Genomic DNA, 15,709 nt, shown 5'->3' with positions numbered 1-15,709 from the left:
TATCATCTGTGAAAAGTCAGAAATCTCCAGTCTGAAGATTTAATGGAATAACTGAATGACCAGGTGACAGAAATATCCATTATAAAGCAAATCAATCAAATGTATTTTAAACTTATTGCACACCCACAGGTCCCCTGAGGTGAATACTTGGGCTTTTCTTATTGGTGGATCTTGGTGGTAATTAAAGAGAGCCATGTACTTACAAAAACTTGCCTAACTTAGAACACTGACCTCACCCAAGCTCGTTCCCTATGACAATCTCTGCTAAACCTGGCAACCAAAATGGTATTATGATATGTACTGTATATGCTCATGTCATGATCCACCTGCTGACCATTTATACTGTTTATCTTGCCTAACTGCACTACTTCCACTCTGTACTACCTCACTTTTGTACTACCTCCAGAACCATATTTATTTTACTTATTTTATTTTGCTTTACCTTATTCTATTTTATTTTATTCTATTATTATATGTTACTCGTTCTTACGTTTTATGTATGCACCGATCACCAAGACAAATTCCCAGTAATGTGAAACCTCTTCACTTCACATGGCAATAAAGACAATTCTGATTCTGATTCTCATGTATAGGTTGCATGTGAACATCTTTCCTTTATAACCTTTAGATACTCTTCAGCAAGGGGTGTAGAGATTGGTAAAGCAAAAAAATACTGTAGCAAAACTGTACGTGCAAAGTGATGCATTTTATTAGGTGCAGTGGTACAGCACAGGAGGATGTGAGCTAATTATATATTAATAACATAATTAAATGATTATATTAATACAAAGATGACTTAAAAAAGAGACACAAAACACTAAAATGTAGCATTATTGCCGTTGGGCCATGCTTAATTTCATGTTCTAGTATTGCAAAGAAAACCAAAATATAAATATTTAAAAAGTGTGATCAATACATTTTTGTGGTCTGTTCCACTTTCAATGCAAATTACCACATACAAAGTACTAATTGTACAGCACTCTGTGATAAATGTGTTAAATGAGCAAGTATGACTGCCACATCACTGTGCAGGCAGGTACGGTTTAATCTTGTCCACCAGTGCAGTGGGATCTTGTAGGAAAGCGGGAAGATTGTTCCAGTTAATGTAGGCAGCCAAACCAAGAGCAGCAGCTGACAGAATCAGAGGCCACATTATCGACGTCTTTCGTTTGGGCTCATCACAGGGTCTTGTCTGCATGGGTTGAGCTACTCTCTCCCACTGAGTGAGGATGGCCTGACGGGCCCCAGCCCACTTCCCTGGCCCTCTGAGACGATACTGGTATGGCGTGCAGGGACCAAACAACACATTCAGCCACAGTTTGGGGTCAGTCAGCAGCAGCCTCAGGCAGCTGGCTCGAACCCCTACTAGCTCTGCAATCTCATCCATGTAGTCGACGTAGTCAACTTGAATGGTGTGTCTCTGACTGGTGACATACCTGAAAAAGTGACGTGAGTTGAAGATGTTGTGAATAACAAGAATTCTTACTTTTCAGATGTTAGAAATAAGATATATACAGATAATTGCGAAGTTGAGTAAATCCAGTGCTGTACCTTCCAGCCATTGCCTGCTGCTTGCACTGGATATCTTTTAGCATAGAAGCCACTGAAGGAAGCTTGATGCAGCCTGTTTCAGAGGAAAGAATGTGACGCAGTGGTTTGCACTCTTAAAAACAAAAGGTTGTCACAAAATTTGCATATTTTTGTTTTACAGAGTCTGTATTACCTTTAAAGACACGTGTGGCCCATCTGGCCTGCATCTCAGAAATGGGCATAATGGCTCCCAGTGGTTGCACTAGACCAATGATAGCCAGAGTGGGGCGGTCCAGCTCAGGAGGAAACACATACTTGTACAGAGATGCTTTGTTCTCAGACACTGAGACCACTTGTGAGGCCAGGAACGGAAAGGAGAACCTGTAACCTGTGGCAAACACCTGCAGGACAGGGACTCATCTTAGTGACACATGACTGGCCAACAACACTGTGGTCTATGAAAATGAGTGTGTATCCAAAAATAACATACCACCAGGTCAACATCCTCCACTACACTTCCATCATCAAACTCCACACTGGACCCCTGAAATCTGCGGATGTTGGGCTTCACCTGAATTGTCCCAGATAGGATGCGATTGGGAAGGTCATCATTCACTGTGGGATGCTGGCTGAACAACCTGACATTATGAAAACAATCTTTAGTTTTTACTGCAGTTTGAAAGCATTTCGATTGGAACAAGACAAAATGTTGAACAAGCTGATAACGTTGCTATATGGCTTCACAAACAGTGAGGCAATAATGTTTGCCCTAAGGGTTATGCTAGGAGGAAATCATTAAAAGTTCCTTAAAATTAGTCAAAATTTACCTTGAAATGTCAGCATATTTCACGACAGTCATACTGTATGATTTACTTTATGTTAACGTTTTGGTTTGAGGGCACTGCTGGACAAAAGCTCACTGATCATCATGCTCATCATTTGGTGAGCATGAATGTGGGTAATAAATTTAATGAAAACTGAAAATTGTTTAAAACAGGGCTTTTCAAAATTTGACACTGTGTTCTCTCTCCAGTCTCAGTTGAGACAAATTACACCTTCATATTGATAAAACACGAAAAGTTAACAGAGATGGATTTGAGGGGGTAATCGTACTCTACGTTTTGGAACTTGAGGGCTGTTTTGCTCTCTAGGTTATTTGTTTACATTATGGCAAACTGGCATCATTGGAAATATGCTGAATTAGCAATTAGCAGTTCCCATTTGCAGTGTAGTCATGAATGTGTAGACAGCTGTGACTGGATTACTCTAATACTGTGAAAAACTTCAACGTCACGTCAGCGTGAGTTGAATTTTGAGTTGAGTTATAACTCTGAGAGGAGGATGCAGCGGTGTGATGCAGATCATGGAAAGTGGACCTAAGGTTTTTTTAAACAACTTAACTGCCTTGATGAGCTGTGTGTCACAGCCACTGCAGCTGCCTCAACTGTGGCCTGTTGTCGAATAGTTGGACAAACTACAATAACTGACACCCTTTGTTGCTTTCACCTCACACAGCCTCACCTCTCTCCTTCCACGCCTCCTCTTCAACCTCTCAAGTTGAAAACGTCTGCTTAAGTAAGAAACAAATTCCTGTCTTGATGGTAGCCCCAGAAAATGTCAAGGGGGCAGCATGGTTGTTCAGATTCATTGTGTGGGAACCATGAATATCTGCAGCAAATGTCACAACTATTCTTAATAAAAGTTGAGCTATCTTCATCTGGACTGAAGTGCTGGGCAAACAGAGACAGAGAGTCTGCCACTAGCTGGGTCAAAGCACATTCTAGTTAAAATCCCTTTTGGTTCAAGCTGTGCCATAGCTGTAACTGTAAAATAAAAGATACAAATAGAGTACCTATGTTTTGGCTTCAGATTGTACAGAGTGTGGTCAAATCTTTTGTTAAGTTGCCGCTCTCCCAGACCACAGAAAACACCAAAGGGTAGGATACCCAGCAGAAAATTCAACATCCTGTTAAAAAACAAATCAAGGGGCAACCCATTGTCCCCGACTCTGTTCAGAATCCAGGCTCCCCTTCGAGTGCTCAGGTAAAGCTGGGAAGAGAAGACATGGCCATCAGTCACTTTGGCTATTATCATGTATAAATAACAGCATAATGTGTGTTTGTGTGTGTGTGTGTGTAGATATATAACACCTGAACATCTTTCCTTTATAACCTTTAGATACTTTTCAACAAGGGATGTAGAGATGGGCAAAGTATAAAAATATTGTATCAAAACTGTACGTGCAAAGTGATGCATTTTATTAGGTGCAGAACAGGAGGATGTGAGCCAAATATATATTAATAATGTAATTAAATGATTATATTAATAAAAAGATGATTTTAAAAAAGAGACACAAAACACTGAAATGTAGCTATTGCCCCTCAGGCCATGCTTAATTTTATGTTTTAATATTGTGTGTGTGTAGATATTATATATTTAAGTATATTGACAGACCATTAATTTAGTTTCATGCATTGTAAAAAAGTCCAACTGTCTCATCCAAACCTGCTTGGTAACTCTGCTCAGTTCCACTGCTATGTCTCCTCCAGAGTTTCCTATTCCAATCACTACAACCTTTTTATTCCTCCACTCCTCAGGAGTCTTGTAGTCCCGGCTGTGGAAATACTTCCCCTTGAAAGTCTCAATGCCTGCAAAAAAAACAAAACAAAAACTTGTGACTGCTGGGCGAAAGTTCTATTTTTACTTTATTAACTTCTGATTTGTATTATGAAGTAGAAATTTCAGTTTTGAATATATAATATACAGTTCTGAAAATATAATTTAAGTCAAGGCTGAGGACATTATAATGACACCATTATTCACTTTGGGTAGTGCTGCTTTCTGCTGACTAAACATTACGTAACAACACTGTATAAAGTTGGCAACTCAGGCTTGTTATTACTGGGTCAGAGGTTGATTCTGGATATTTACAACCAGTGGTACCTGGGAAGTCATGTAGTGGCATGTTGGGGAAGCAGTGATGTCCAATACAGATCATCACAGCATCAAAAATGTGTTTCTCCTTTTTGCCATCCTTGTTCTCTGTCTCAACATCCCACTGGCCTGAATGAGAAAAATCTGATCTCTGCTTCACCTGTAAGACTTTGGTCTAAACAACAGACAGAAACAGATAACAAATTGCTGATTACAGTACAAAAGCTGAGTAAGCAGAATCTATTTCCACCAACTGTTGAAGTAAACAGTTGAAACATTTCACGCTTGAAACCAAGGTGAAAATGTTAAATCTTTTCACATAGAGAGAAGTTTAATTCCAGACATGAAGTCAGTGAAGTATCCTTACATTGAAGCGCATGTGCTTGATAAGCTTGAAGTTGCCGGCATACATGCGAAAGTAGTCCATGATGAGGGAGTTGTGCATGAAGTTGGGGAAGTGTGCAGGAATGGGAAAATCACTGAAACACATCATCTCCTTGGAGGTGTTGATGATGACAGAGTGGTAGATGCTGGCCCTGTCTGGCTCTGGATTCTCCTGCAATAACAGACAGAGATTGAGAATAATTCATCCTCACTTAACAAATATGTTGGGTAATTAAAATAAGGTCCAGCCTTTGCAGAGTGTGAAACCACCTTAAACCTCCACAGACCACCAATGTCCTCGCTGCTTTCAAAGCAGACAGGCTCCAGCCCCTCATCCAGACAGCACTTGATACAGGCCAGACCTGAACTACCTCCTCCGATCACTGCCACACGACGAGTCATATTTCAGCACTGTGAGGGGAGACACGGTTTACTCAAAGAAGAGGCGTCCATGGAGCTGCACGCAAGAGGATGTTGTCAAAGTGCGCCATTACACACGCAGATTAGAATATCTAGTCTGTCTGACATGATTTATCTACAAATAAGATGAAATTCAGGCAGGGGGAAAGAACAGAAAATATAAAAGCACAGAAACGATAGTAGTCCGCTCGCTAGTTTTGTTTTTGCTAGTGGTGTGGACACTTCTCCTAATGTTGGATCTGTGCCACACGTACAAACATGCTGGCCACACACACACACACACACACACACACACACACACACACAAAAATCAAGACCAGTTAATAGCTTGTGCGCTAAACCAACCGAACTTGCTAACGCGACCAAACCACAGCGTTGACTACAGCACTTATCGGTCTAATGGGACTTTTTCCCTCTAAAGCTGATGCACTCAGATGTTACGGTCGAGTTTCTGCCCGTACATTTTCTTACCTGTTGAGATGTGAATAAGGAAACAGTTTGTTGTGCTGCGTGTAACTCGGCAGTGGGCGGAGAGATCCGAGTTAGACTGTGTACCCTGGTCAGTAACCCGCACTGACCCTGGAGTCACGGCACACACAGTTACTTCACGTGTGGAAAAGCAAACAGACAACGCCCCAGCCTCGAAAACAATCTACTGTATGCTGCCTTTAACAGTCAGGACTGGATACCGTGAACACCTCATGGGAGACAATGAATGTAGGATGTAGACTTTCAGCCAGCGACCACACACACACACGCACACACACACAGATACTGTCTAAACGTAAGTCATTAATCAGTAAATTCTTTTAATATATAATAACAAATTATAAGGTCACGTGGTTTCCTAACAAGATACAAGATGAATTAAAATGATGACTAAAAAGATAGGTAGACATGATCAAATTTGAAAGATTTTTCAGAACCCAGTTAGTCATTTTTATTCATGGCTTACTGATTTTAAATAAATGATTTAACCACTGGGAGAGTCACTGGTGTTGAGTGTTGAACAGCTGGTGAAAGATTTTTGTGCCACAAAATAACAAGTGTGTACAGGCTGATAAAGCAAACTTACTTCTTCATTTAATACAAAAGTCCCTGACGTCTTTGTGCAGAGAACATCCTTCATCCTCTGACATGTGCCAAAACATCTTGGACACCAACCATATTACATTACTGTGGGCTGATTCCATTAAACAATAAGAAATTCTGTCATGGTATGAAACGGTCATCTCCTCATTTGTGTAATCATAACTAACTTATATTAACTCTTGAAAATTATGGAGTGTAACGTTTCATCATGTTCGCTGGAATTTTTTACATTGGGCATTTTGATCACATTTTGATGAATTTATTTTCTAATGTTATGACATATGTCAAATTGTTAATGTTCATTTGGTTACAAGTTTGTGGAAGACCTCTTCTAGCATGATGAAGCATGCAACACAAAGCCCACAGCAATGTTGATTAGTTTGTTTCTGGGTGTTTCAGTGATTTAGTCTGAAAGCCAGGATCAGCTCCAGCACCAGCTTTCATAACACCCTAACTGGTCAGCGGTTCTAAGAACACTAAAAGGCAATACTGAAATGGATTTGATGTCCACACATATACTGTCATGTACCACTACAGAACAGAATAATTGCGCAAATGTACGGCAGTAAATTTCACAAAATGGTTTGTATAGACCTTCCAGTAGGTGCCACTTAAATTGTCAAATCAGTACAGCATAAAAACATCGAAACTGCATTTTGAGAAAGAGAATATCTTGTGGTTTGCTGTTCACTGTTGCCTCCATCATCACGTTGTCATTGATGCATATCATCATGCAGCTTACTGAGACGATCTGAAGAATGACGGAGCAGAGAAGAAAGAGGAGAGAAGGTGTTTACTGTAGAAACACCAGCACAGCAGTACTGCTCCTGAGGAAATCACTACGATGCTCCATCTAGAAGAAGGTCTGGTCTCTGGCTCTGCTACCACTTTGGTCCTGAAAGGCTGAAACACCCTCCCCCACTGAGTGAGAATGGCCTGACGGGCTCCAGCCCACTGGCCTGGTCCATTTAGACGGTACTGATAAGGAGTGCAGGGACCCAGCAAAACCTGCAGTGCCAGTCTAGGATCCTTCATCAAGAGCCATGGAATGTTTGGTTGAACCCCCACCTGCTCTGCCAGAGAGTCCAGGTAAGGGATGTAGTCCACTTGAATGGGGTTACGCCCTGAGCAGGTGAACCTAACAGAGACAAACAAAAAAAAATGTTATAAATGTATTATAAATAAAAAAAGTTTTTTCATAGCTTTAATGCACCACAGGATTAATCAATAATTCAATCATTAAAATAACCATTAGTAGCAGACCAAGCAGACTCCATTTACAACAGTGGAAATTATTTGTGATCATCACATCATCTTATGAATCTTACAAACATGAACAGCTCTACAATTCATCTTATTTCCTACTTCTGATGCATGATTGCAGTATCTTTCTCAATTTCCTTCATCATGGTCTCTTCTGAGGGAAGCGTTGCTAAGCCTGAAAAAAATGCATTAAAAAAATCTGTCAACTTACATACACAGGAAAACAGGTTTTTAAGTTATCAATAGCTCAAAGCTCAAGCTCTCTGCTTCATATTTTGTGACTCTTAATGATTTTCTGCTGCAGAAAGTGGCACATTACTTCTGTTCGGGGTTAAATTGGATAGCTTTACATGATCTGTAAATACCAAAAATTATAATCGATCCTGTGAACTGTCAAACGCCTTCACAGTGGAGGTATTTTCTTGAAATGTTTGAAAACACATGAGTACAGACCTTGTAGTTAACTTCTGTATTGTTCTTTACCTTTAAACACTCTCGTAGCCCAGCGGCCCTGCATCTCGGCCAGAGGGTTGATAGCCCCTAAGCCATGCACAAAACCCACCACGGCCAGCGTAGGATGGGTAAGTGCAGGAGGAAACACATGCTTGTAGAGACTCAGCCTGTAGCCACATTTAGCCTGCAGAGCTGATGGCAGGAAGGGGAAGCTGTAGTTGTACCCTGTGGCAAACACCACTACATCCACCTGTAAGAAGCACACATAAAAACTGAAGTTTAGAAGACGATGAATATTTAATTACTTTGTGATACTTTGTGATTTTTATAAACTGATAATGGACTTGAACAGTAATTCACAAGGAACGAGAGTGCTGAAAGCATAAAGGAAGGAGAATCCCAAATTAAATGTCGCCATATAACATGACTGAACACAACAATGTTTCTAACATTATATGGCAGGAACACGTATTGCTCTACAGTCTAAGAATTATACTAATACACACCTTTTCTATAACAGTCCCATCGACAAAGACCACACTGGACCCACAGAACTCCTTCACATTTGGTTTCACCTGAATACGACCTGAGATGATCCGAGCTGGGAGGTCGTCATTCACAACAGGGATCTGCCTAAAAAAACTGACAAAAGAAAAGCCGAGCTGTGTTAGGGAGCTATATTTGGAGTGTCTCAGAGGCACAAAAACACACTTGCAGTAATTAGGTAGACTTGCCTTGTACAGGATAGAGGCTGCTGTCACTTCCTGTGTTTCAAATCAGACCAGATAAAATGTAATCTTGCCCATTTAGGATTTACATTATCTCAGTACAAATACATTTTTTTTTATTTTGGCATTCAAACCTGTACTATGAACACTTTGGACATAGATAGGCTTCTGGCATCATCAGGCTTTCTCTGGCACACAACATATAAGTGAAGAAACTCTCTTTTAGGTGTGATGCACGGGTGCAAGATGCAGACAAACAAATAACATCTGCCACCTGCAGGACAAACTTTAAACTGTGCAAAATCATCAGTATATTGTATGGTCTGCCAGTACTTTCTTAGTGTCGGGTGTCATTAACATGGCTGTCTGAGGCACTGCTCGATATGGTGCAGACTTTTTAGTCTCATGCTTAAAGATAATCATCCATAAGTGAAAAATTGACCACACAATAACATAAAGATGTTTATTACCCATGTTTTGGTTTCAGGCCATATAATTTGTGGTCAAATGCCATGTTCAGTTTCTGCTCCAACATCCTGTTAATCCATGAGGGGAACAGTGTCTGTATCATCATGTCCATTCGAGAAGTCCCAATAAGATCAGCTGGGAGCCCCCCCGTCCCTACACGGCTGACAACCCAGGCTCCACTCCTGGTACTGAGGTACACCTGCAGTCAGGTCAGCACAGAGAGGGTTAAGAGTTATGTGTTCAGTTTTATAGCCTATATTTTTAGGATAACATTTGTTAGAAAGGTAGTTTTGTACCCTCTCAGCAACTCTGCTGATATCCACAGCAATATCACCTCCAGAGTTTCCAATCCCAATCACCACCACTCTTTTTCCCTGCAGACCCTCAGCGTTGCGGTAATGAAAGCTGTGGAAATATCTACCTTCAAAGCTCTCAATACCTGAAATGGGAAAACAAAGAATAATCAGTCAATCACGAATTCCCTGAGCAACTCCAAGTCATGGCAATCTTACATCCCTCTAATGGAGATTAGTGTGGTCACTTGGCCAGCAGGAGGAGCTGCTGCCCAAGCAGCTGTCTTATCACCATGAGACTGTCTGCTCTGCTGGTTGTTGCAAGCAGCAATGGAGTGTGGATTTGTGCGTTTGTAACCAGGTTTCTTTCCTCACTGATGATTTCTTGTGTATTTACATGGTCAGTCAATGTTCTGTTTAAAAATGTTCTTAAATCACACGGTTCATTAAGCTGTTCGCCTACTATGCAGTGACTGCAGTTCTAAGTGTGACAAAAGCAATAAGTCTGTCATCACATACATATTTTATAACTTTAAAGAGGCAACTTGTAAAATATGGACAGAATTTGAAGGGAGCTTCAAAAACACAGAATGCAGAGTAACCATCAACTGTTGCTCGCTATCTTGTTTGCTGTAGATGTGGTTTAGCTATAGCTACCATTACCTCATTAGGCATGGAGCTACTTGCTTGACAGGTGACAGAAATGCATCTGGACCACAACCTTGGATCAGGGGAGGAGTTACCAGGGAAAACACGGCTCGGTTTAAGAGCCAGTAAACACAGCCGGTCACCAGACTGGGACTGTACACAGCCTAAAAGACCTGTGGTGGCCAATTTGACAATGGGGGTTGTAGTAGAATCAGAATTCCTTTATTTATCCCTGGAGAGGAATTCTTGAAAAGAAGTGATTACAGAAGTGATTTACAACTTACACCTTGGCTCCAATGAGACTATGACTATGGGGATGGGAAGACAAGGCAGACGGGTAGCAAGAAAGAGACAGGCATCAGCGGTGGGCGAAGCGTGTCAAGCTGGAATATTTTTGCATTGTACCCACTGAATTGAGGATTTACTTCCACCAAACCAGAGAAGACGGTATTGATGAGGTATATGTCTTATTTGAATAAAATGTGTTTTATGATGAGTTAACAAGGAAATTAAGCGTTTCTAAGACAAACTTGACTTCAGGGGGTGTACAGCTGTATGTTTCTGTTTAGTAAGAAAAAGGGGTGTAAGAATCTTTGCTTTGTTCATGCTTTATGCGTTTATTTTGATTAGTTATTAGAGGAGAACTTGTGAAACTATGGGCGGTAATCAGACTGTCACCTCTAGAGGTTCAGAGTGAGATTACAAGACAGCGTGCAACACAATACAAAGACGTCTTTGACAACACTGCTGTCATGTTCAAAGCGGCTGAAATGAGTAAATGTTTTAACTTTTACTATAACCCGTATTTAATCAGACGACCTCACTGAGATCAAGAACTTTATTGCAAGAGAGGCCTGAGTGAAAGTAAATACAAACTTTCTCAAATGCAGTATTATTGACTATTTTACTGTGAAGCCAATGAAAATTAATGAATATGTTACAGTACCTGGGAAGTCTCTGAGTGGCAGGTGAGGTTGGGTGAAGTGTCCCGTACAAACTATCACTGCATCAAAAACATGAGTCTCCCGCTGACCCTGACTCCTCTCTGTCTCCACCTCCCATTGGCCTGTTACAGCAAAATCTGGTGTCTGCCTCACACTGACCACAGTAGTCTGAAACACACACACACAAAAAAACTAATACTAACTGAAAGCTAGTGCTGCAGTATAAATACACAAAAAGCAACATGAAAAACACCCAGCTAAAACTGTGTTCATTGTTTGTATCTTTTACATGTGAGGTGGGTGGGACTTCACCTCAGTGAAGGATGGTCCCCCCAGCTGGAGATGGGGCAGTGTTACATAGTGGTGTAGCTACAACACACTGAAGGAAGGGGGAAAAAACAAAATGCATCTTGTTTAATTATAACTATTTTGTTTAAATTTGGGTGACACTGGCCCGAAAAGCAGCCACTAACACAACCAAAATCTATTATTACAATTTCCTTGCACCTCTGGGAGTTGCACCATTTCTGCAGTCTTCACGAGTCAAAGGATTATTGTGGTTAGTGACCTGCTGTGTCGGCTTATATATTTTACCCCATTTAGAAAAAGTAACTGAGCTTATTATTGCCTTAACAGTTAATCGTAAATGGCACTAACCTGGAAGTGCATATGCTGCAGCAGTTTGAAGGCCTGAGCGTAGAGACGCATATATTGCAGCACCTCAGAGTGGTGCATGTTGTTGGGGAGCTCAGCTGGAGGAGGGAAGTCACTGAAGGCCATCATCTCTTTGGAGCTGTTGATGATCACTGACTGATAGATGGTGGTACGTCCAGGCTCTGGATTGTCCTGCAGAAGGACAACATAAAGACTGATAGTGACACACATTTTTTTACTATTTCACTTCACTACCTTGGCTGCAATAAAGAGTCACAACAGATATATTCTAATAGTGGTACAACAATACCACTTTCCCCTGTCATTTCCCAGACTTTAGAGGACTTTTAAAATTCAAGGTCTTGTCTTGCTCAAGGTCTTGTTTCTGGTAGACAGTTATAGCATAATTACATTAATCAGCAACTATCAAAGTAAGTAGAAAGGATTTTGTTTTTTTATCATATCATCTATAGAGCAGGAAACAGAAGCAAATATGTTAGGACTAGACCTGCGTGAGAAACTTATGGAGAGCATCTTGTAAGATAAAATAGGAGAACATAATACTTGTGGGGAAGTCTATCACTAAAAATGTGTTATTATTGATGAACATGGTGTCTCTATTATCAGAAAAAAAGCAAGTATGTTTGCATCCTGTTTGCACAATCAAGTAAAAATATGAGCTTGTAATGCACTGGGTGTTTATATAAAAGCTTTGGCCCTCACCTTAAATCTCCATAGACCCCCAATGTCATGGCTGCTCTCAAAGCAGGTGGGCTCCAGATCTTCATCCAAACAAGCCTTGATGCTGGTAAGACCAGAAATCCCTGCACCGATCACTGCCACCCTCTGAACCATGCTGGAGGAGAAGTATGACTGATGGCAGTGGGGACTCTGATCTGTTATAGAGGAGGAGTAAGAAGAAAGGTGGAAGAGGAAATCTGTGTGTTGTTTTGTTGTGTGATGTGAAGCTGTTTCATGTTGACTGTATGGCTGTCTTTCACGCTCATGTAATTTTAAGTTGTTTCAGTCAATCATGCACAATTATATTAATGTGGATATGAGAGAGATGAGCAATAGACAAAATTTAAGGTTTATCCTACTTTCAAAGAAGAATGGATCTATTCATAGAAGATGTGTTGTCATGCTGATGTAACTATTCAGCCGGTAACATGCATTTAACAAATATGAAATTCCTGTTGTTCTTGTTGCTTATTTTAGGGTCCCAAAGGGGACATTATAAAAGAAGTTTGGGGATATCTGCATGTTGTGCATCTGATCTGAAACTCCTGGATTTAAGTGGAAAATGATTACAGTTATCGAATAATGATGAGCAATTTTGCAACAATCTGGTGATTTCTTCTTTTGCAAAACATACAGAATCAAATTTCCATGTTGGAAAAGCATCCATTTTTGTACATGAGCATTTTCCGTTTCTAAAACAACTAGATGCCAAACAGAAGACTTGTTTCAGTGCTCACAGATGGGTGTAGCAGGCACAAAGAGATGCCCAATACTTTAAAACAACAATAAATCGTTTGATGTGAGAATTGCCCTGTTTCTAATATTAGACAGGTGAGGTTAAACATACAAATGATCCCTGAGGAAGAAATCTGAAGACTGACTTTCAGAATTGCACTAAGTCCATTTTTGTTCTTCCTTTGTAGTTGTGGAGGAAGTCAGTAGTAGAACTTGTTGTAGTTGGCTGAGGTGGAGCTTATTTTAAGCTTTTTCAGACAGGACAGCATCTGATGCTCAATTTCATCATTTACTAATCAGCTAACTTTTTCTCATTAATTGATTCTCTGGTGTGTATAAATAATAAAAATAGTGATAAATACTGCGACATCACCCAGAGGCCAAAGTGACACCTTCAAGATGCTTGGTTTGTTCCACAAATATGTCAACATTATTAAAATTAATTTAAAAAATGTAAAGTAAAAAAAAAATCCTTTGCACAGTAAATCCTCAATTAAGAGAAGCTGGAAATATAAAATGTTTTTTCTTGAAGAATGACTAAATGTTTAGCAAATAGAGACCAATTAATTTTCAGCTTGATCAACCAGCTGTTTTCGTGAAATGACTAGTAGCAAAAGTTGTCACACCAATGTAGTGGCATGAAAAGAAAAATACCTCAAATTTGCACTTAAATATTACACTTGAGTTAATGTATATTACATTTCACCACTGCCTCACTCACCATCAAAACTGCTGTAATTGAGTGTTCTCTAACTATAAATTGTTGGAATGCAACCTATCCCAAAAGCAACATGAACTGGCATCAGCCTTACCTGCTCTCACAGGCAGAGATGAAGAACGGACTAAAACTTTGCTCTTCAGATCTGTCAGTCAGTCAGGTTTTAACATTACACAACGACTGATGATTGATCTACTGTGGTCCCTCAAAACGAGTGAAGACAAAAGAAAGTAAATGTGACACAAACTTTCCCGGAAAGTGAATTCTTGCTCTAATAATGACTTTTGCAGTCATCAAGGAATACCAGCATCAGTGGAAATTGTGATGTCTTGCTCATGTGGATACAGAAGTAATTGAAACACAGGGTCTGACACGGGGGGTGTTAAAGTGTTACTGGAGTGATGAAGGTGGTGTGTACTCCCTGTTCAATAAGTACCAAGATGATTCAAAAAACTGCAAAACAGAAGACAAAGTGCAACCTTTGTGAAACTATATGAACCAAATGCACATTAGTGCTCATGGGGTAAACAGCATTTCACTTCACAGACTTTGGCCAGGATTAATCAGAAATGCGTAATATACATTAGCACACCACCTCATTATCTGTCACGTTTTAGATAAAGAGAAAAGACACAAAGAAACTGATAATCTGAAGACCTTCAACCCACAGTCTCATGATGTCACTCTAACATCTTACTGTTCAAAGCCATTGTTTTGATCATTTACAGCTTTGAAAATCTGTATGTGTGTCTTACAGCCATCTTATCATGTTGATCTACATGCAGTACCAGTGCATTTTGTGATTACTGCTGCAGTTTCCAGTTACTGTTTTAAATGTACAAAGCAACTTTGAAAGCTTGGTTCCTAGCTCTCGGTTAACTCCAGGGGCATCATCAAAAATACCACACACACATAATTACATTAGGGTAAATGCTGTGTGTGTGCGTATACGTGTATGTATATATACGCACACACACACACACACACACACACACACACATATATATATATATATATATATATATATATATATATATATATACATATACATATACTAACCTGTGACCACGCACAGTGATCCAGGGAGGGGGAAGCAATAATCAGCAAGTATTGAGTTGCCTACCTTAACGTGTATCCGTCTCCCCCAACTTTTTCTAAGTTCAGCTTCTGGGGCTTCTTTACCTCGACTGCACTGATCATCTATCACAAGTCACGACTGGCGAGCCCACCAGAAGGCGAAACAACCCAGCTGAAGGACAGCGACTGACTTTACCTGTTAGCGGCAATAACCTCTCAAATGGGTGTATAACTATCTGTATTTTATTTTCACACGTTTAAAAAGGCACTGATGCTCGACCAAGCACTTCAGCAAAATAACCTCTTGGCTGTCACCGTCTCCTTGATATGCGTGTGTTGGTGCCTGTTTTTTACCTGCACCTTTTGGACGAAACCAAAATCTTCGGGAAAGGTGAGTTTGACTGTTTAAGATAATTAGAAAGATACATTTTACTCGTATTAAAAAACAATCAAACCTAAATGTTACAAAAAAATAATACGAGCCTAATAAAATTATAAACAAAACGAACAAAAAATGTATACAAAAAATCCAGACATCAAAAATCTGGTGGGACACGTGACCCCCCTTTCTTGAAGAAATCCTGAAATTATTTCTCGACTAATTTACTCAAACCAAGATCTCTCTGA

At 40.1% G+C, this 15,709-nt stretch overlaps 2 protein-coding genes across 3 annotated transcripts; both read right to left on the bottom strand.

Annotated features, from left to right (window-relative positions):
* Positions 1 to 689: 689 nt before the first annotated feature.
* On the bottom strand, positions 690 to 5,891 carry LOC124060984 (flavin-containing monooxygenase 5-like). The gene is made up of 10 exons (XM_046392444.1): positions 5,740 to 5,891; positions 5,119 to 5,259; positions 4,832 to 5,020; positions 4,474 to 4,639; positions 4,036 to 4,178; positions 3,383 to 3,579; positions 2,021 to 2,168; positions 1,724 to 1,931; positions 1,552 to 1,624; positions 690 to 1,436 (listed from the first exon to the last, which is right to left on the bottom strand). The coding sequence occupies exons 2-10, from the start codon at positions 5,248 to 5,250 to the stop codon at positions 1,022 to 1,024; spliced, it is 1,671 nt and encodes a 556-aa protein (XP_046248400.1). The 5' UTR covers positions 5,251 to 5,259; positions 5,740 to 5,891; the 3' UTR covers positions 690 to 1,021.
* An 806-nt stretch (positions 5,892 to 6,697) lies between these two features.
* On the bottom strand, positions 6,698 to 15,709 carry LOC124061085 (flavin-containing monooxygenase 5-like). 2 transcript variants are annotated; one of them, XM_046392621.1, is made up of 11 exons: positions 15,129 to 15,709; positions 14,100 to 14,458; positions 12,535 to 12,707; positions 11,815 to 12,003; positions 11,160 to 11,325; positions 9,569 to 9,711; positions 9,275 to 9,471; positions 8,583 to 8,718; positions 8,107 to 8,326; positions 7,726 to 7,798; positions 6,698 to 7,498 (listed from the first exon to the last, which is right to left on the bottom strand). In XM_046392621.1, exons 3-11 carry the CDS (start codon positions 12,664 to 12,666, stop codon positions 7,099 to 7,101), a joined length of 1,656 nt encoding a protein of 551 aa, XP_046248577.1. In that variant the 5' UTR covers positions 12,667 to 12,707; positions 14,100 to 14,458; positions 15,129 to 15,709; the 3' UTR covers positions 6,698 to 7,098. The 2 variants fall into 2 exon arrangements, with proteins under 2 accessions (XP_046248577.1, XP_046248576.1); XM_046392620.1 differs by lacking the exon at positions 14,100 to 14,458 and having other exon boundaries at positions 6,700 to 7,498.

The sequence above is a fragment of the Scatophagus argus genome, chromosome 6 (assembly GCF_020382885.2).
Source record: "Scatophagus argus isolate fScaArg1 chromosome 6, fScaArg1.pri, whole genome shotgun sequence".
In the NCBI taxonomy this organism is placed as follows: Eukaryota; Metazoa; Chordata; class Actinopteri; family Scatophagidae; genus Scatophagus; species Scatophagus argus.
Note: the sequence above shows the minus strand (reverse complement) of the source record. Positions and strands in the feature narration are given on the sequence as shown.

Excerpts from the sequence above, each read along its gene's own strand:
- LOC124060984 (XM_046392444.1), bottom strand. The coding sequence starts at position 5,250 with ATGACTCGTCGTGTGGCAGTGATCGGAGGAGGTAGTTCAGGTCTGGCC. Across the intron at positions 5,021-5,118 it reads GTGGTCTGTGGAGGTTTAAG|GAGAATCCAGAGCCAGACAG; the intron begins GTGGTTTCACAC and ends CTGTTATTGCAG. Across the intron at positions 2,169-3,382 it reads AATCTGAAGCCAAAACATAG|GTTGTTCAGCCAGCATCCCA; the intron begins GTACTCTATTTG and ends TCATAATGTCAG.
- LOC124061085 (XM_046392621.1), bottom strand. The coding sequence starts at position 12,666 with ATGGTTCAGAGGGTGGCAGTGATCGGTGCAGGGATTTCTGGTCTTACC. Across the intron at positions 9,712-11,159 it reads GCCACTCAGAGACTTCCCAG|GTATTGAGAGCTTTGAAGGT; the intron begins GTACTGTAACAT and ends TTCCCATTTCAG. Across the intron at positions 7,499-7,725 it reads ACTGCAATCATGCATCAGAA|GTTCACCTGCTCAGGGCGTA; the intron begins GTAGGAAATAAG and ends TGTCTCTGTTAG.